This window comes from Lissotriton helveticus, chromosome 7 (assembly GCF_964261635.1).
Source record: "Lissotriton helveticus chromosome 7, aLisHel1.1, whole genome shotgun sequence".
NCBI lineage: Eukaryota > Metazoa > Chordata > Amphibia > Caudata > Salamandridae > Lissotriton > Lissotriton helveticus.
The window spans coordinates 1,211,150,555-1,211,170,747 of record NC_136068.1 but is presented as its reverse complement, the minus strand read 5'-3'; the positions used below and the strand labels follow the sequence as shown (position 1 = coordinate 1,211,170,747).

Genomic DNA, 20,193 nt, shown 5'->3' with positions numbered 1-20,193 from the left:
AGATGTATCTCAGAAAATTCCCAGCATTCCTGAAGACAGATTACATCAAAATTATCTATGTCAGGAAGTCAGGATCCTTCACTTTACTGGTCAGACCCGCTATATTCCAGGATAACAAGGCAAGTCTGCCCCCATGGTCAACCAATGGGGGAACAGTTGTTACTACTGATGGGTTTGTCTCGCGTGTACCATCTAGCTGAGGTGTTGTTTCTATACCACCCCCTACAGCTTCTCCATCAGCCTCCTTTGCTACAACTGGGCGCGTGTAACAAGTCGTAGCCGAAATATTTACTTTACTATCACTGATGGGATTTGTCGCTAATTCAACAGTTCTGTCTGTTCCTACAGACGCTGGGCCAAGAGAGGTATAAACCACACTTTCATCCTCAACCGCCTGGACATCCAACACAACAGAGCAATTGTTTATATACCCACTGACTCCCCCCCTTAAGGCTACAGAATCCATCCTCTCACCCTCTAATAAACTGGTGGATTTTAGCCGTCAGTCGACCATCTCCATTATCGAATCCTGACGACGTATATAGCTAAAATCAGTGCATTCTAATATTATTTATCAACTAGTTAAGGTTCCACTCTCAAAGATTAAGCTGCTTCCTCTACAGCCATCATTTGTTTTTTCCTCAGAACCCATCCCCACTTCAAGAATTTTGCTATAGCTATAACAATATCTGGCGTTTGTGACTAAAATACGCATTGCTGTCCTACAGGATCTTGTACCGAGATTAGCACACAGAGGTTTAAGCCATCTTCGATGAGGATCCTGATACATCAGGCACTCGAACAACATGTGCGTTATTAACTCTTCCCTATTGCAGCAAAAGGGGCAGTTAGGTGTCAAGGCCCTTTCCCATTTGGCTGCAAATGATCTTAGTGGAAGGGTGCCCACACGAAATTGGTGATAACGTTTTTTATCACCAGTATTAGTAATCAGTTTCAAATACGGTTCTACGTTAGGTATGAACTTATGGTCGTAGAAGGTACCTGTGAGTGACGAACTATTGGCCTTAGACAGGTTCTTCTTTGTTATCATGTCCCAGCAAAGCTCTTTATAACTGATTTTGCTGGGAAACGAATTCCCTACTGGGCCGACCCATAAATGACTGAGGCCCATCTCAAACAGATTGAGCTTAATCTTCTGGAACCATCTGATTTTGGAGGCCGAGTCTAGAGTCTTTACATGCAACATTGCGTTAGCGTACAGAGCCAATTCTACAGTGGTCCACAGTCGCCACCAATAAGCCAGAGGTCTGAAGCCTGCAACCTCTTCAATCGAGGTGCAACCTAAATCTAATAACAGAGGCTTCATGGGGGTGGATTGGGGTAGGGCAGTCAAGGATCTTAAAAAATTGTTCTGTGCTAGAACGAGGGGAGATACGTTTTCCAGCCCTCAGAGCTCAGCACCATAAACCATGGATGATCTGGCTCACTTCTATGGGTGATCTTAATAGGTAATATATCAGGGCTGGCTATTGATAATACCTTTACTTGCATGGGTTGTTGTTGTTTGGCCCATATAACCAAACCCCCGCTAGGTCTCCCTTTTGTGTTTCCAATGGCTTCTTTGCTAAACGCTAAGTAACCTGGATGACAGATCGTATCGAGAGCCCATGTCTCCTGTAATGCTATGAAGTCATGCACTTAAACAAAACTCGTCCAGTCGGAGGACAATGTTTTCCTCTAAAGCCCTGCGACATTCCAAGATAATAAGGTTAGAGCGTCCCAAAGCGGTTGCCCCTGTTCAACACTGTGTGAGGGCAAAGTCACTGTCCTATCCGTGGTATCGGAATTAGGAGGTCCCACTACTTCGATAAAATCATCTATAGGGGAGGGGCTAAGACATGCTTCCATTAGCACGATTGGGGATTGTACTCAATCACATTGATCCATGTCCGAAAAAGGGGCAAATCTGTTAGATAGTGGCAGTGCTTGAAAATAGTTGTTAGAACTAAGTCCTGGTAAAACCCTGGGGTATCTGTACCTCTCCTGTTGCGACTATGCATGGTGGATGTTGGACCCTAATCTGTAAAAATACCCCAGAGGAACAATACACATACCATCCCCAACATTGCCCCTTACTCCACATAGATTATCTAGCAAAAATGTTGTTATATGCTCATTGTTAAAATTGACAATACAGTCCTCATGCTCTTCCTTCCTTGAAGGCCCAATCCAGTTTATGCATCTAGCCATAATCATACACTTTTCTACTTCCCCTACAGCCGGCCGCCCTGGTTCTATCATTTAGCCAGTGAAGCACTTTACACAATAACTGTTCTATTGTTTCAGACTGGTTTTCACGGAGTGGCGGGACGTTTTTCAGTACAACTACCAGGAGAGTTGCTGCTCGTGGTAAGTTAATTGTCACAGGGTATGGATGAGGGATGCTCGGTTCCCAACCTCTCCGGCCATCTGAGTCGTTATATGACCGAGTTTGCTGAATCGGGGGAAGTCTGTTACGCATGACCATATTTCCTTGGAGCGGTGGGTCTCTCCCTTCACCAGGACTGGTTGTTATACATTGGGCAAATTTGCTGGAGAGGTTCCCCAGATCCTCACGTGCCCCTTGTTTCCTGCCCACGGCGACAGGCTTGCTGGCTGCTACTACCACTTGGTTTGAAGAGGAAGCTAACACTGTTGGTTCCGTGGAAGCCATACTTATTGCTTGGTCACTTGGGAGATCTGGTATTACCACCACGTTCTCCTGGGTTCCCGAGTTGTTTTATTTTACTCGAATGGTCTGAGTGTGATAAGTTTGCAATTAGGCCCTCCAAAGCTGCAATCTTAGAACAGATTGAGAGTTCAAATGTGTCCAAACAGGCCTCAATCTTAATCACTCTGAGGGTAATGGGGGGCCAGTTTGGCAGCTAAGAAGTTTTCGAGCGACTTCCCCAATTCTAAGTCAGAATTTGGATTTACACATTTGCCGTCCACTAAACAATGAACATCTTAGACAGTCAGGTCTTTACTTGTTTTTGGACTGCCATCCCCCAGTATTCCAGGGTTACGAGATTTATTCGCCCTTGCCACTTTTGCCGGGCAAGGCCTTTGTGGGCCTCCTCCCCTCTTCCTTTTTGTAGTCTGTTCCGCTGGTGGCCGTTTGATCGTAGTCTTTTTCCTAGGGGAGCGGGTGGATGCTTGAGTTGTGGCTCGTGTTGGAGTATTAATCTCCGACTGGAACAGTTTTGGAGTAGCCTCTAGACCTTCGGGAGAATTGCCGGATTCAATGTCACCTTCAATAGTGATCAGGGGTGTTAATAATGAAACTTCCTGAGATACCGGTGAACGCGTTTTTGCTATAGACCCTATAAAGGATCTCTTGTTTAAAGATGGATCCAGGGACAACCTTCGCTCGGTCAGTTGGATCTCCTTCTCAAGCGCAGAGGTCGCTCTAAGGATGAACTGATCCAGCGTCCCCACCATGCTGCCACCATGTGGGGCGCCTATTTTTTTTACCATCGCGTTTATTTATCGTTAGCGGCCTAAGAGCGCTAGATCTTGCAAAGGATGGGGATTTTAAATTTTACAATACTTCTCCCCTAGATAAAATAACTGATCACTGACCTTTCCGGGTGGCAGAGGGTAGAGAGGGGAGGTGACTCATAAGTATTACAAAAGAATGATTAGGCCTGGAAAAAGGTTCATTTTGCCAGGTCAAAATGTCAATTTAAAGCTGCACGACAGGCTGCTGTGGTGGCCCGGAGACCTGTTGTGGAGGGCTACTTTAGCACAATGGGTGCAGCTGCCCACTAGTGGGTCTGGGTACATGTAATACCATTTACTAGGGATTTATAAGAAAACTAAATGGACCAATTATGTGTAGGCCAATTTAACTGTGCTTAAGGGAGCGAGCACAAACACTTTAGTACTGGTTAGCATGGATAGTTTACAGAGCCCTAATGCCAACAAAAACGATTGCAGCAAAACAGGGGGGTGAAGGCAAAAAGTATTTGAGAACACCACATCAAAGACATCAGGTCTAACAGGTGTGCTATAAAATTCAACATACAATCTCACACTGCTTAGACTCCTTTCTGTGCTATAGAATTCAGCGCACCATTCTATAGAGGTGTACAGCATCAATTATTCCCCATAACAGACACACAACTTCCACTCTCCCTGTACCTACAGTACAGTGTACTGCAGAAAACCCTCCCTCGCTAACTGTCCCCACACACACGCCCAAAAGTACGTTGTGACATTGGAGTATGGTGCAGAAATAATCTCCCCCACATATAGGGTGACCAGGTGTCCCGGATTTGCCCGGCCAGTCCGGGTTTTCACCATCAGTCCCTGCAGATTTAGGCAATTTTGGCTCATGTCCCTGTTTTTAGAGGGGTCCACTGAAACCAGTGAGAGGAACTTATTGGGTGTTCTAAAGTTGTGCTAGTTAGCAGCTGTTATAAGTAAGCAATTTAATTAACAGGTATGATGCTGGTTTTAGAAATGACATTTTATTTATTTTCTTAGAGCTTCTTCTGTGATCCTATGTTGATAAAGTTGTCATTTAGCACCATTGACGCAAAATGGTCGTCCTTCTTCTATTTTTGCAAAATGTCCCGGTTTTCGGTTCTCAAGATCTGGTCACCCTACCCCACATAGCCTCGCTCTTCATGACAGTCATTGGCCCATTGTGGTACATGCCGTGGGCTGCGGGAGCCGAGCCCCCTATTTATACGGGGAGCGTCGCAAGCCGCCTCCACCCGCCTGCTCGCTCCCTCTGACGTTCTTGACACCAGGAGGTGCTGCGGGGCTTTTGTTTTATCTGCTTTAAGGCTGTGTTCCCTTCCCCACCCGCGTGGGCTTCCTGCAGACACTGAGAGACGGACAGCGAGGCACAGGCTTGAATCCTCGTTCAGCAGGACTCAGCTGCAACCTCCTCTCGAAGTGTCTGTCGTTGTCCCGGCAGCGCCTCAGCCGAAGGTGCTCAGTAGACCCTGGGATATATATCTGTGTGTGCGAGTGTGTGAGTCTCTGTCGACGCGGCGTGTCCTGTCTTCAGAGCCCCCTGACCTCGGAGGCGCTGCAAAGTTCATGAAAAGTTCTGCCAACTGTCCAAGAGTCGCCGGCGCCCGCAGTCTCGCCCCTCAGGACATGGGGCAGAGGAGCCCGACGTGGGAGCGTCTCCTGCCTGCTCTGCTGCTGCTGCTGTGGAGAGAGGGGCGGCTGTGCGCCGCGGACCACTGCAGCTGGAAGGGGAGGTAAGCAGCGCCCGGGGCGGCCGCGAGAAGGGGCAGTTGCGTCCCAGATACCATATGACAGGGGCAGCTCTCATGTTTCGGGGCAGCTCCCTGTTCCCGCCATACACTATGTGCAGGTCTGTGCTCCATCGTGCAACAGAGGCAGCTCTCTGTTGGGGCCAAATCAGTGTGTTGCATTTTTATCACGGAGACATATTTCTTTATTAACCACGATTTCTTTATTAATATTCGTATTTCTCTTTGAAAGTAATTTGAGAAACACATTTCTACAAATACAATAGAAAATGTATATTTTCTACAAAAGTTGAAATCCATTTGCACCATTTATGTTGCTGAAGTATGGGGCAAACATTTGTTTGCTCTGTTTCTTTAGCAGAAGGCTGCCCATGGACTTGGATTTCTTTGTTGAAATCTCTATTACTTAAGTAAAATAATTTACAACCTGTACATTTGTTACATATGTCGAGCAGTGGCTCTACAAACTATCCTCTCCCTGATTTCACTGGCGCAGAAAATGCATCATCATTGACTTGAGCAAAATGTATTACAACCCCTCTATCGGGCAATAAATGCTGGGCAGTATATTGAATATATAAGACACTCTGCGGTAACTTTGTGGTTTTTCAGTGCTGGAAATGTAGATCTGACTACCATCACCTTTAAATGTATCTAAGTTACCAAGGTCGGAAGGATGGGAGGCTGAGTTTGTCTTTCCAGAATCATGACCTTCAAATCACTGCAGATGTCAGTGAGAAACGTTAACTCACTATTATTCAATAAACAAGACATAACATGCGACACAAACAGATCAGGCCCAACACTGCCACCCTCTATTTCTCCAGTGAGTGAGGCTTGCTTTTTTGTAGGAATTGAAGTTTTATTTTTTCACATAATGTTGTCTACTTCGAATGTATGGGTGCAAGCATGTGTTTGCCTGCGGTGCAACTTTAAATGTGGACATACCTATGCAAATGATCACAGCTCGATCTTCACAATTGCTGTTTTAACTATTGCTGGATTACCCAATTAAAAGTGTTTTTGTATGTTTTGGTTTTGATGTTTGTGCGCCTATTTTTATTTTGTGAATTCTCTTTAACCCTTAAAACGAGAAATGGCATGAGATGAGCAAATGAAGGTCATAATATTGATTCCACGAAGCCACAAAGGGACAGCGTAGACGCTTGATGTTTCTTATTGGTTAAAAATAAAATGAATTGCATTCTTACGCATTTGCTCCGGTACTAGATCGGAACAACTGTACTTCCTCTTCGCTATTGCTCGCAGAGGTGGAATCCATCCACCAGGCACATGTTTCCATAAAAGTTATACATTCAGATATATGAAAGCGTTTTAGTTTGTAAAATCGGGGACATATAACATGAATTGTGAAAACGTGTTTTAAAAAAAATATGTGTCCTGTTTAAGTTATTTATGCTGAACTTGGGATGATGGTTGTTGTTGGGTACTTAATGTCAAGTAAGTTTATGTTTGGTGTGCTAAGCAGTTTATTGTAGAATACGTTTCTCTTGTCCGTTTTCGGGTATTACAAAGGTAGTAGGATATCGAAGGCAGCACTGAGCAGCGTCTCAAACCAGAATAAAATGGGTCAGCAGGAAAAATTGCCATGTTTTATAGTACACAAAACCTATATTTCCAGCACCTGTCAATTGGTATTACACAAGGTGAAAATGTCTAAGCTAGAATTTTCACCAATTATCTTGGGAGAGGGATCCTTACCATGAGCATATTTGCCCTCTACATACTGTTGAAGGACAACCCTGAGTGTGCCATTGTAGGCTGGTCCAGACCTGCCGGCCTTGTCCCCTTGGTCCTTGGACCAATGAAGAGCGTAATATTGGCTGAATGGCAGACTAAGACTCGTTACACAAACCCCCAACCTACAAAACAGGGGAACATTTATTGAGAACACCAGCGACATTCAGTATGGTTTGTTGGCTGATGCACCAGTCGGTTGAAGGATCCTGGAATCTTTTGACTACTTTGAGGTAACAAATAAAAACATACCACTACTAGTCTAACACACGAAAACTGCACAATTTAAATTCCCAAACCCTTACTTTACAGCACAAACCATTAGGTCTGCTTTTACCATGTGTCTGCCTATAAAACCCATTGTTATGCTTTAAAATATAAAAAGTGGGCTAGCCTCTGCTCAGAGGAATAACTCTCTATCTCACTTCATGCTATTGGCTGTTTGGTGTATCATTCCACCCAAATTGTAGTGCCTGCACTGCAATGCAGGAGGGACAATTTTACATCTTAAAAATATGCTGAATTGTTGTACTTCACATTCTTTATCTCGTAGGTGCGATGTAGACAGACAGCAACAATTTTTTTATTTTAATCTTGCATTCCCATACTTTTTTTTAGTTTGTTTTTTACAGATTTTAGTCAGGACTCATAAGGCAAGGTAGAACAATTGGCTTTGCCATTGCATGTTTACTTTTGCCACCACAAAACCTGCCATGAGCGAGTGGCCTGGTGATTAAAACAGGTTGTGATGTACACGATGGAAGGTTCATCCTGCCTCAGTGGTGGGCATTAAAGTCCTGGGTTCCCACCAGATTGAAGATACCACAAGATGGCCTCAGCACTTTAGGCTCACAATAACCCACCATGATGTTAACTGCAACCACACAGTAGAAGTAAAATATGCCACAAAGGTTTCACCGCTGTCCCGTTCCAAGGTCAGCTGATTCATGACTACCCTCTCAACATGGGATCATGCAATTGTCTATGTGGTATCGGGAGCCAAATAAATAACGAGACTAAAGCAGTGCTTAATTTGAGTCGGTGGGTGGAGGTGGAACCCACTAGCACTTATTTTTTGAAGACCAGCACTTTTTTTTTCTCACCAGACTTTTACCTTGACTAAGAAAGTGAAAAACACACTAGGGGAAAAAAAGGAGGAAGAGAAAGACAGAAAAACCCTGATAAAAGGAAAAAACATGGATGTTCAGGAACCTTCAAGAGTGAGATAAAGAGGCAGGTGGTGGATTAAAGAGTATGAGATGGAATCAAGGCTATGCAGCCGTGGTATTTGGCACCCTTAATATTCAAAGCACGGGCCACGGGCATCTGAGCACAATTTTGGTATGGTGACTTATTATTTTTTTTTACAAATTAAGCACTAGACTAGAGTATACATTGGAATATATCTCTTTACAACGAATACGCTACAACACATTCTATTACAACGACTGCGTTGTTACTACGCAAACCATTACATTGCAAGTTGTTACAACAACTTGCTGCAGGGGGCGCGCTGGATTTAGGAATAGTATAATTTACTATTCCTACTCCAGTTTGTGCAACAGCGCGCCTCCTACAGCAAGTCGTTGAAACGACTTGAGATGCAATGGTTCGCGTTGTAACAACGTGGTCGTTGTAACGACTGCGTTGTAATGGAATACATTGTAGCACATTCAATGTAAACAATGTCTCCTACACACTGAGGGGCATATATACAAGGAAAGTGGTGAAGCATGCCTTTACGCCAAGAAGGCTAACGACCATCTCCGTCACTACAGAAACGAATACCTGCACCTTATTTACAAGAATATGGTGCAGCCCTGCCTTTCGCCCTGCGCTGGCACTAAATTTAGTGCAGGACTTAAGGAAACACCAGAAATAAGGAGAAATTAAACATTTCTCCTCATTTCTCCAGGGTAAAACCAGGTTTTCCCTCATTTTTATTTTGGCGCTACCCCATATTTCCACCACCCTTGTAAATATGGGGCAGCGTGAAAATCAATGGGTGCTTATTTATTTATTTATAAGTTTTGTATAGCGCAAACATGACCCAAGTGGGCTTTACATAAGTCGTAGAAGAAATAAGCACACAGAAATACATAACAAAGATAAATTGTGGTGGATGCCCACAGCAACACACATTGCCCTCCCCTTCCACACTAAGTATAGCGTGAAAGGGTGTCTTATTTACAAGGAGGCGTTAAGCCATGTTAAGTGGCTTAACACTGTCTTGTAAATAAGGCGAAGCCACCACAACGTCTCGAAAAGTGAAGTTGTGATGGTGATAGGGGCTTGTAAATATGCCACTGAGTATTAATGTTAAACATAGCATTCAGTGATAAGATTTGATCAGAAAATGGCATCCAGTTATAAAAAGTGTGAACATACACAATGCTTTTTGAACTCCCCCTCTCAAACCTATTTATTTGTAAAGTTTTATATAGGTTTTTACATTTTAGTGCACCCTTTCCTGTGAGCATGTTTGTCTTTCCTATGACAGGAACTAGCGTGTGCACCAGGCCTAGAGATGGGCCATTGTATTGCACTGGTTGGTCCCTTAAGAAACATCAAACCATGTCATTGATGTGGGAAGCAGAACGGGGCTGGTATTTAAAACTGAAGCATGCCTTAGAGGAGATCCCTTCCGCATTGTAATGTAAACCACAGACCCATAATGCTGTCCTCCATCAAGGAAACAAGGATCCTCGAAGAGGCTGAGACATGGCAGCGGTATGTCCCTCTGCATAGTGGAACCTAGGCTATGGATGACCGTTAATCCTGAGCAGAGATACAAATCCAATTATATGCACATCTGGAAACGTCTATACATCCTTTCAACAGATCTCTCCTATACCAAGGAGCCGTGAAGAAGAACTGGAGAATATCTGACCCTATCACTAACCCATCTAATCAGTTCTAACTTGCTCCACTCCCCTTTACATGCCCACCAGGACCATCTACAATGTCCTGAGGTAACCAATCTGCTATACGCAGTGTTTTACAAAACCTCTAAATAAATACACACATCTCAACTCACAATCGTGGAACCAGCGGCAGCGGTGGGTCACTGAGGTTGTTTGCAAATCCCAACCCTATTCCTTTTTAGGTTTTGCCTAGCCAATGCGTACGAAGTACGCATGCGCTAGCAAAATCTTATGTTTCTCTGTGGGGTCGGGTATCCGCCCCCTCCTCCCATTGGCTAGCTCCATAAATGGAGGCTAGCCATTGGGAGACGGCTCTGTCCGTCAATCCCGGACCAGATTCGGGGGCGTTCCCGAGAATTTTTCCTTTTGGCGACGTCACGCTGCGGTGGGCGGGGTCTTTTTTTTTTTTTCTCAAGCCGTGTTTTGTTTACTCTCGTCCTGCCTTTTGCAGGAGTGGGCTGCGCGATTTATGTTGCCGAGCAGGTAAGTGTGTACCCGTTCCCGCCCCCCCTCCCGCTGTCTAATTTGTTTTTAACTTTGTTCGTGTTTCCGTGCACATCCAGGATATTAACGATAACATCCCGAGTTTTTTAAAGAATGCTGTTGATTTAAATATATCGGAGTCCACGTTGCCAGGAACGCGCATTGCTGTCGGGAATGCCCGAGACCCCAACATTGGCATCAACGCCCTGCAGGGCTATAAGCTGAGCAGTAACCTGCATTTTGTCCTCGAAGAGACAGAAAGCAATGACGGGTACAAATATGCAGAGCTCGTTCTGGAGAAGGGTTTAGACCGAGAAAAACAAAGCCGTCAAGTTTGTATGTGTGTGTATCTGATAGGCTCTGATAGGCTGCTGGCACGAGGGAGCCGCGTTTCTATTGGTCAAGGAGCTCTGACGTCATCGGGGGCTCGCCTCAGGGCCGCGCTGGGATTGGCCCATCGCTCGCAGAGGCCATGTGAAGCCGTCCGTGATCCCAGAAGCACCGAGGGTTCGCCTGACCCCGAGCCGCTGCAAGGCGCCCGCCGCGGGGACTGCACCACCTTTACAGCCACACGCTCTCGCCCAGCCGACAAGCAGGGGGGCGGAGAGAAACAGATGTTTAGGCTGACACCACTTCCCTGCTTTTATAATCATTTTGTTCTTTCTCTGACACAATTGTCCCCTATTAAGATTCTTAAGTCTGAGAGGCACTCTTTTTTATGTAACAGTGCAAGAACTAAAAGTATGGAACATCTTATTAAAAGGGATGCCACGTTCAGCAGCTCCTGCACCAAGGGTGTCTCAGATTGTGAAAGCTAGACGCCTTATAAACCTTAATCTGGGAGTTATACTAGACTATTAGCCACGGCTTCTTATTTGAGAGAGAGGAGCATACAAGGCCCCCGCTCGAATCTTTGCTCTCGAAAGAACAAAAATAATACATTTATGGTTGACATGTCGTCAATGGAATCCGAAAAGCATAAATTACCATGGAAGATACGCTATATACTCCGAGACGCGCTTCTGCCTAGGTGAAGGACTCTACCATTCATTGACTAAGGTTGAGTAAACAGCGTAATGAAGGGAGCCGGAACAGGAAGCATCGCGTGTCACGAGCGGGCGACACGAGCGTGTCACGAGCGGGAGACAGGGGACCACACTGGAACGGGCTACTGCTCTCCCCCAGGATTACCCAATGTGGGGGCAACTGGCTGACTCCCCCCAGATGGACTAGACCATTAAGGTGAGAGCATGAGGGGGCTGTGGTGTGATAAACAGTCCCTGCTGTCTAAGAGAAGGGGCAGGGGTGGGGCTGAGGCTGCATTTCGACCCGTGACCCAATGTGGGGGTAACTGGCTGGCATCTGTGACCGTAGTTTGTGTTTCCTTCCGACCCCTCCCGTTGTCCGTATTCCCTTTGTGCCTGCCCCCTCCTGCCGTAGCTTGTGTGTCCTTCTTCCCTCTCGTTTTTGTGTCCTTCTGCCCTCTGTCTGCCTAGTTTTTTGTGCCAATCTGCCCTCAGTTATAATTGTTTCCACTCGTTTTTGTGTCCTTCTTCCCTCGGTGTGCCTGGTGTTTTGTGCCATTCTGCCCTCCGTTATAATCATCCACCCCTCGTTTTTGTGTCCTTCTGCCCTCTGTCTGCCTCGTGTTTTCTGTCAATCTGCCCTCCGTTACAATCATCCCCCCCTCGTTTTTGTGTCCTTCTTCCCTTTGTCTGCCTGGTGTTTTTTGCCGTTCTGCCCTCTGTTACAATCACCCCCCTCGTTTTTGTGTCCTTCTGCCCTCTGTCTGCCTCGTGATTTGTGCCGTTCTGCCCTCCGTTAGAATCATCCCCCCCTCGTTTTTGTGTCCTCCTTCCCTCTGTCTGCCTGGTGTTTTGTGCCATTCTGCCCTCTGTTACAATCATCCCCCCCTCGTTTTTGTGTCCTTCTGCCCTCTGTCTGCCTTGTGATTTGTGCCGTTCTGCCCTCCGTTAGAATCACCCACCCCTCGTTTTTGTGTCCTTCTTCTCTGTCTGCCTGTTTTTTTGTGCCAATCTGCCCTCAGTTATAATTGTTTCCCCTCGTTTTTGTGTCCTTCTGCCCTCTGTCTGCCTGGTGTTTTGTGCCGTTCTGCCCTCCGTTAGAATCATCCCCCCCTCGTTTTTGTGTCCTTCTTCCCTCTGTCTGCCTGGTGTTTTGTGCCGTTCTGCCCTCTGGTACAATCATCCCCCCCTCGTTTTTGTGTCCTTCTGCCCTCTGTCTGCCTTGTGATTTGTGCCATTCTGCCCTCCGTTAGAATCACCCACCCCTCGTTTTTGTGTCCTTCTTCTCTGTCTGCCTGTTTTTTTGTGCCAATCTGCCCTCAGTTATAATTGTTTCCCCTCGTTTTTGTGTCCTTCTGCCCTCTGTCTGCCTGGTGTTTTGTGCCGTTCCTCCACCTGAACTGAGCCCTTTAAAATAAGGCCATGCTCCAAAAAGTACCGTAGCCACCTGCCCTGAACCAAAAAAAAGTGCCCCCTACCTCCGTGAAGTACTCTGACTCTGCTCCCTACCCTCCCTTGGCGCCTAAAACTGTCCCCTGCCATGCACCCTACAAAGCATCAACTTAGTAAACTGTCCCTTCTCTGTGTGCTTCGAGGCCGTAAAATGTAAGCCTAGGCACAAATGGATGGTTGGATTTGTGGGGTAAAGTTTTATTTAATGTGATTTTATGTAGCGCGAACTTTACCCAAAGGTGTCAGAGCGCTTTACATAAGAACCAGTTGCCAAACCTAAAGACTTTGATTTACATGCGTTAAGTAAAAGATACAAACAGGAAAACAATTGAAATGTACTAGATGTAGTCACACAAAGAAGAGACTGTTGTTTCTCGTTATATTTCTATATACATATGGAAGGGATATGAATAGATGTACTGCAAGAGTCACATAGGAATGTTAGAGTAGAAAGGTCTACTGCATATACTAGTGAATACAGTCATCTCTATATACAGAAAAAACGAGTTATATTTAGAGGGGTCGGAGTGGGACGCAGTGGGTGGATGGATGCATGATGGATGGATGTATGCATGATGCATGGATGTATGGGTGGATGCATGGATGGGTTGTTGGTTGAATGGGTTAGTGGATTGCATAAATTGTTGAGGGATTGGCTGTATATATGCATCTATCCATCCACCCATTCATGCATCTATCCATACACCCATCCATACACCCATCCATGCATGCACCCATCCATGCATCCACCAACTCATCCATGCAAGCATTACAACAAGAGCCCGCAGCTCTCCTTCGTCTCTCCTCGCCCCTCCCTTCCCTGAGCTGCAGCTCTCCTTTGTCTCTCCTCGCCCCCCTCCTTTCCTGAGCCCGCAGCTCTCCTTCGTCTCTCCTCGCCCCCCCTTCCCTGGGCCCTGCCCTGCTATTGTAAATGACAATGCCATTTATTTATGTTTAAAAAAAACATAAATAAAAATAATGTCAAGAGCAATGCCAATAGCTCTAACTTTAACAAAGGCAAAACCATTGCATTGTAAATGCTTGTTTAATTCTCCAAGGGATAGCAACAAATTGGGCTAAAAATGCCTGTGATTGCTAAACATATTCGAGAGATTTCACACTGCCAGAAAATGAATCATTTCAAGACTGCCGGTTGTGGAAATGCAATAGGCATTATATTGTAATCTTTCAAGCTAATAGTTAGGGATAGTATTTTTGGTGTCATTCGCATAAAACATCAGATTGTGTTTTGCACCTGCTGTAAATCACTCCATGTTGGGTAAGGGTGAAAAGGTATGCATGTATATATACTCTGCATTTTTTCTCAACTTATTACTGAAGTTCATTTTTAAATAGCTTACAAAGAACATATTTCTCAATGTAAAGGAATGCCTCTTATGAAAGTGGTGCTCCTCCCATTATAATAATGAAGTTTACAATCCTCTTCATTGATTTTCAGTGGACTTACCTGGGAGCCACGTTCCCGTGCAGTGGAGCAGGTGCGCTTGCGTTGCACAGAAGGTTCACTTGAGTGGATGTACCCAGCGAGAGCCCTGCGTGTCATCCTTGCACCCAACCTGGCCAGTGTCCAGCAGACCACTGTGTGCATCAAGCCGATGACTGGCTTCAAGGGCGCCAACATCTATGTGGAGCGTGATGGCGAGCTGCACCTGCTAGTGAGCGAGGCAGAAGAGGCACATCTGCAGCATGTGCATTGCTTCAGCTCGGACCGTCCTCAAGGTGTGGCACTGTTCCTGCAGGCCAGTCCCCAGAGAGACATCAGCCGTAGAACCGCAGGATTTCAGTATGAGCTACTCAGCAACCTCAGCTCTGCCCCCAATTTCCAGGTCACATTAGTGGAAGGTAAGCCCAATATAAATTGCTGTGATGTCAATACCTTCAGACATTACTAGTAGCTAAAATTCTAATAATTGTAGTAGTTAATATGTTATATTGTCTATATTCTTGCCGACTTCTTCTTCCTAAAAGTGGGTGTACTCACCATTATACATCTGTTAGCTTCGCCCAATGCTTGTGCTTGATATGATATATTGTCTGCCAAGGTACCTATTCAAGAACGTTTACCCACAAAGTAATTATTTTGTTAACGGGTCCGTTAGCAAATGGGGTATATCAATGAAGCGCTTAGTGAAAACTACTCCAACAAAAATTTTTTACATTTTGCCAAACCATCATCATCAATCATTTCCACCTGCTCCAATTGAAGGGCTTCACTCGTTCAAAAAATGTAACACAGAGTTCTATTCGATCATTTACAACAATTTGTGGAATAAGAAGGCCTACACAATGATCTTGAATCAGGTTTCCATGCACAAATATGGAAAGGAAACACTACTGCAAGGAGACAGTACTGCTATTCATCCTTCCAGAAATTCTGGCACAGGCCAAGAAGGACACTGTATCTTTCCTCGTCCGATTTGATCCTTCTACAGCCTTTAACACCGTGGACCATGCCAACATTTATGACCAGTTGCCTTTGTCACCTAGGTTTTTGGTGTAGTCCTGGGATGTTAATTTTGTCTTGTCCAAGCAAAACAGTTGGTGAAGATAGAAAAATCTGCCTGATCATATACTTTTGTAGGATAGGGTTGGCCTAATGATCCCCACTATCCCCTCTGCTACTTATCATATCTTTGAACCTTTCATAGGCTTGCCTGGAACCCAGGGCTTATTTCCAGTGTAGATATTATGCAGATTTGTCTGCATGTCAAGGAACTTTGGGATGTAAAAGGTTTTCAGTGAATAGTGGGAACAGAGACTCAGCCTCTTTGAGAAGTTCCTCTTGTTAAGATTGTCCTATGCTTATCTGCAGTTTTCGGAGATATGCTCCACATTACTTTTTGTCTACAGCTTAGCCTTCTTCAAGAAGGTAATAAAGCTGGGGTGATATGGAATGACATCCAAAACATGGCCAAAAAGCTAGGGGAGGTAGTCTATGCAACATTTTTTCAGCTAAACCAACTTTGCAGGGCTCTTCCTAAAAATGCTGTTGAGCACCACAAGTACGGGCAGTGTATTTGATTAATGCTACATTAGACTAGGCCAGTGCATTATATCTCTGCTTCTTAATTTTACAAAGTATGGTCTAAAGGTTTTCTTAAAAGCCCTATCCCAGTGCACCTGAATGTCAGGTCTGTCACAAACCGAGGCTGTCTAGTTTTGATTCCCCCTCACACCTCTAAAATCCACCTGTCTACACTCCCTGATCTTTATCTCACACATGGAAGTCCCTTGTCATCCCTCTGTCTGTGTCAATGTTGTCCTTTATTTCTCTTCATTCATCTTTCTGCCTTTTGTGCTTTTCTCTCTCGAGAGAGCGGGGTGAAGTTCTGGTGATAAAACGTAACACCTGGTGCCCAAAAATGAGTGCCGAGGGGCCTCACCTGCAACCAGGGCTCAAATTAAGCATCATGCAGCCTTATTCTCTTGCCAAAATAAGGGATTCTGTCTCACATCTTCACCTGCCGTTTCATTAGAATCCAGCTAAATAGAGTACAGTGAAAAAAGCCTTCTGCCTGACCTATAAAATAATGCATAGTGTTTCCCTCACTACCTTAAAGAAAACATCATCAAGATCTATATCCTTTCACTCCTTCTGCATCCATCCAACCTACTTTTACAGGCCAATGTGATAGCGAAATTTAAGAGGACGGAGGAGAGAAGATTCTATCACATACATGTATTACACAACTGTAGTACGATAAAAAAGCCTTTGCTTCCTTCCATTTCAAAGTTGAGGAAGGCAATCAAGACCTTCAACTTTGTTTAATCCCTGGGATTTGTTCCGGTACTAGTACATAATCCCTATCTTCCTCAAATTCAAATCTTATTTGGTCCGCGTGAAACCTTCTAGGTCACCAGTCCATCTCTCTTCTTGCATGGATCTATCTGATCACGAGTTGTGGGCCTCTTGAGCTAGCTGACATGCATCCTTCTTGGAGGCAGGTGTTTGTCCTGAGTCTTCCAGCTCATAGGGGTTGATCGCCCTTCCTCCAGGGATCACCTGTGGGCAAGGCATCTATTCTACTTTAACCAAGACACTTAAGAAATCTGATTCTGCAGGAACTATTCTTAAACATAATTCAAAAATATGTTGTGGGAAGTCCTATGTGGAAGATGTCCTTTGGGTTTATTCATGAGATATGAAAGGACCGGGTTTGGATTATGAATATGCGTGCTTAGTTTCCAGCTCAGTTATGAGCCCTTTGTTCCATAATTTCCATTTTGGCTTTAATTAATTATTTATTTCTGATGAGCGGTGTGACTGCCAGATCACAGTATTTTCATAGAGGTGCGCTGTTTTTGAGGTGCACTTTTTGTCAAACAACACAACTCCATACCCCTATGTTATAATACTTCTGAATTTCAAAATGTTTTTCATGGCATAAGATATAAGTAGGATATGAGTTATTTTAGCATGCACTGTATCACTTTTTGCCACTCTTCCATGATACAGTGTTTCACATGGGCACTATTACTTATAGTCACAATACTTCTCTTGGGGAAAAAATCTGCTGAACCGTTTCTGATTTATTTTATGTTGTGCATTACGTTTCCTAGACATGGTTAATGGTATGGGCACATTTTCTGCACACTAATGACCACTATTTTTTTCTTTAACACACATTTCTGCAGATCATACCATTTGACAAGTTCTGATGAGCACAATCATTTCTCTTCTTTAACACAAATACATGTGTACATGCAACATACATGATATATGGGGGACATCAAAGGAACTTGCAAAATGTATTTTTACCAATGCAAACCACGGAAATATTTATGACACACTTTGGGAAGAGGTATAATGGTCCTCCAATTTTTTTTTTATCAAGTTTCAATAAAGTTAAGAATGGTATCTATATGTCTGTGCCTGCCACACCGGACACTGGACTAGTAAACAGGCGTTCAAGAGACTGTAGCCCACCTTATAATGTGCAACTAAAATAGTTTTCTTTTTCTCCATTTCTGATGATTTTCTTATGTTTACGCAACTGCGTTTTGGTTGAAGAGTATAATGTGACTTATTTTCTTATGAATAGCGTTAATCCCAAGTAATGCACATCGTTTACCTAACTACAAGTATAACGACTAGTGAGGTAGACTGTCTGCTGGCATCTGATGTAACCTGCTGGTCACCAGTTTGAATCTCGGTAGGGCCAACTCAGTCTGTCATACAACCGAGCTCGATAAATTGTTCATTATTAAAATGGGTAATGTGGACACCTGCTATTTACAACCATTCTCAGATATACAAACTAGCGGTGAAAGCAAATATGAAAAATAAGTTCCTATTATTAACCATACTGTATGTCACTTGCCACCTTCCTTGCAGCCATGTGCCGCCCCTGTGACAATTCCGAGCTACTAATGGCCATTTGCAGCAGCGATTTTGGTAAGTACTTGTCAAGACCAGAGAATTTTTGTTAAATACTAATTGAAAATGTAAAATATTAAACTATTGTGCAAAAGAGTCAATAGTGAGGAAAAAGGCCTTGCATATTAAGCTGGAATTGACTGGTTTTGTCATTAGCACTGTGAGAGGCTAGCCTGGTATATGATGTACACTTATGTAAGTGGACACCCTGCACCAGTCCAGACAACCCTTATGGTGATTTAGGAGGTCTTAGACAACCATAGAAAGCTCTCTAAGTGGTAGCTGTGGAGAGCAGCCTTCAGGCTTAGTCCAGAAGGAGTGTAAAGCAGCTTGTTTAACCAGAATGCAATCTTATAGGTATAGATTAAATGAAAAAGAACCATACAAGTTTTCTATAAAAAATATGTATTTATTAAATAGTACTCACTAACACATTTATATATCTCCTACCCAGAGATATGCACAATGCGCACAATACTTTACATAGAAATCACGTAAATAGCACAGAATACACAGTGGACCCCAGGGAAGGGGGGGGGAACAAATCATATATTAAGTGCTATACGAACCAAGAAAATGTCCAGAGGATGTAGAAGTGCCAAGGACCCAAGCAACCACCCAAGGTGAGTGACTAGGAACCCCATGGAGACCGTGTGCCGTGTGGGAACACGACCGCGCTCTCCATAAAAATCATGTAAGTCGCATTTGCAATTTTAAGGAAAAAGGACCCTTCACAGTGGACCCTGAAGAAACCCTGTGAAAGACAGAAGGTTGAAGTACCACCCCACCCGTGGATACCCTAGTACTCACATTACCTACACCAGGGAAGCTGGGTGCATCGGTGTGAAGTGGTGTCGGAAACCGCCGTCAAACCCATTGAAGAACTTCGGGAGAGTGCCGCTGCTGGAGAAGGAGAAAGTGTCCGGTGGAATCCGAACGTATATTCTACTTGAGAGGAACCTGCAAGCAGAGGGGACAGAGTTTATGTCACTCAGGAGTGACCCCGAGACCTGGAAGACGATTGCCCACCGATGTCGGGTGTTGCAGGAGAGTTGACGTGACATTGACTGAATCGTGTCCCACAACGAATCTAGAAACCCATCCACATGTAAGCCCTTAAGTACCCTAGGTAAAGGGTTGGGATGATTCAGGGGACTCTCCCAGGGGAGGGTTTGGACAGTGGGGAGATTACTCCCATGTCCTTTGTCCAGTTTCGCGCCAGAGCGGGAGCCAACGGCTCCCAGAGCTGGTTTGAACTGGACTATGCAAGGGGATACCAAATGTGCCCCGTCATGCAGACTGAGTGGCGTTGGCAAGCGTAACCACCCGGCCCCAATGCACTAAATCCTGTCTGAAATTTTATCACACCTCCCTGTGTCAGGGTGGCTATTGTTCTGCCTTCCCCTGCTTGAGCTTTGCTCTACAGCAGGAGGGCAGAATCGTGTCTCTGGTCGGCAGCAGCTATGTTGTGCTGTCTGGGTCTAGAAGACTGGTACTGAGAGCATGGAGAGCTTAACGGAGGGCTCTTTCAGTGCTTGGAATCATACCTCCCACACCATTCACGGTGTGGTGGTATGATTCCAACATGTTTGATACCAAACAGTATAGGATTCATTGCAGCCAGTTTCGAGATGGTCATCTTGTAATTATGCGGTGCCCCACTATATGGTATATGGCTGCTTCACTTACAACCCGGTAGAATGGACTCCATAGGCTGAAGGGGTGTCCTGCTCATGCAGGGGCACCCTCACACTTAGAACCAAGCACCCTCCCTTCAGGATTGCAAAGGCCTGCTATAGGGGTAACATAGGTTTTAAGTGCAGTGACACTAAATATAGGAAACCTATATCTTTTGTAAGTGGCTTACACAGCCTACAATGGCAGGCCTGTAGTTACAGTTTGAATGATCTCCCATGGAT

At 44.7% G+C, this 20,193-nt stretch overlaps 1 protein-coding gene across 1 annotated transcript in view; it reads left to right on the top strand.

Moving 5' to 3' along the window:
- The first annotated feature begins 4,947 nt into the window (after window positions 1-4,947).
- Window positions 4,948-20,193, top strand: part of LOC144767303 (meteorin-like protein) — a 38,835-nt gene continuing 23,589 nt past the window's right edge. The window contains exons 1-3 of the mRNA XM_078650800.1: window positions 4,948-5,219; window positions 14,336-14,739; window positions 18,233-18,292. Coding sequence (XP_078506926.1) covers window positions 5,053-5,219; window positions 14,336-14,739; window positions 18,233-18,292 — 631 coding nt within the window. The 5' untranslated portion in view covers window positions 4,948-5,052. The remainder of the gene's footprint in view (window positions 5,220-14,335; window positions 14,740-18,232; window positions 18,293-20,193) is intronic.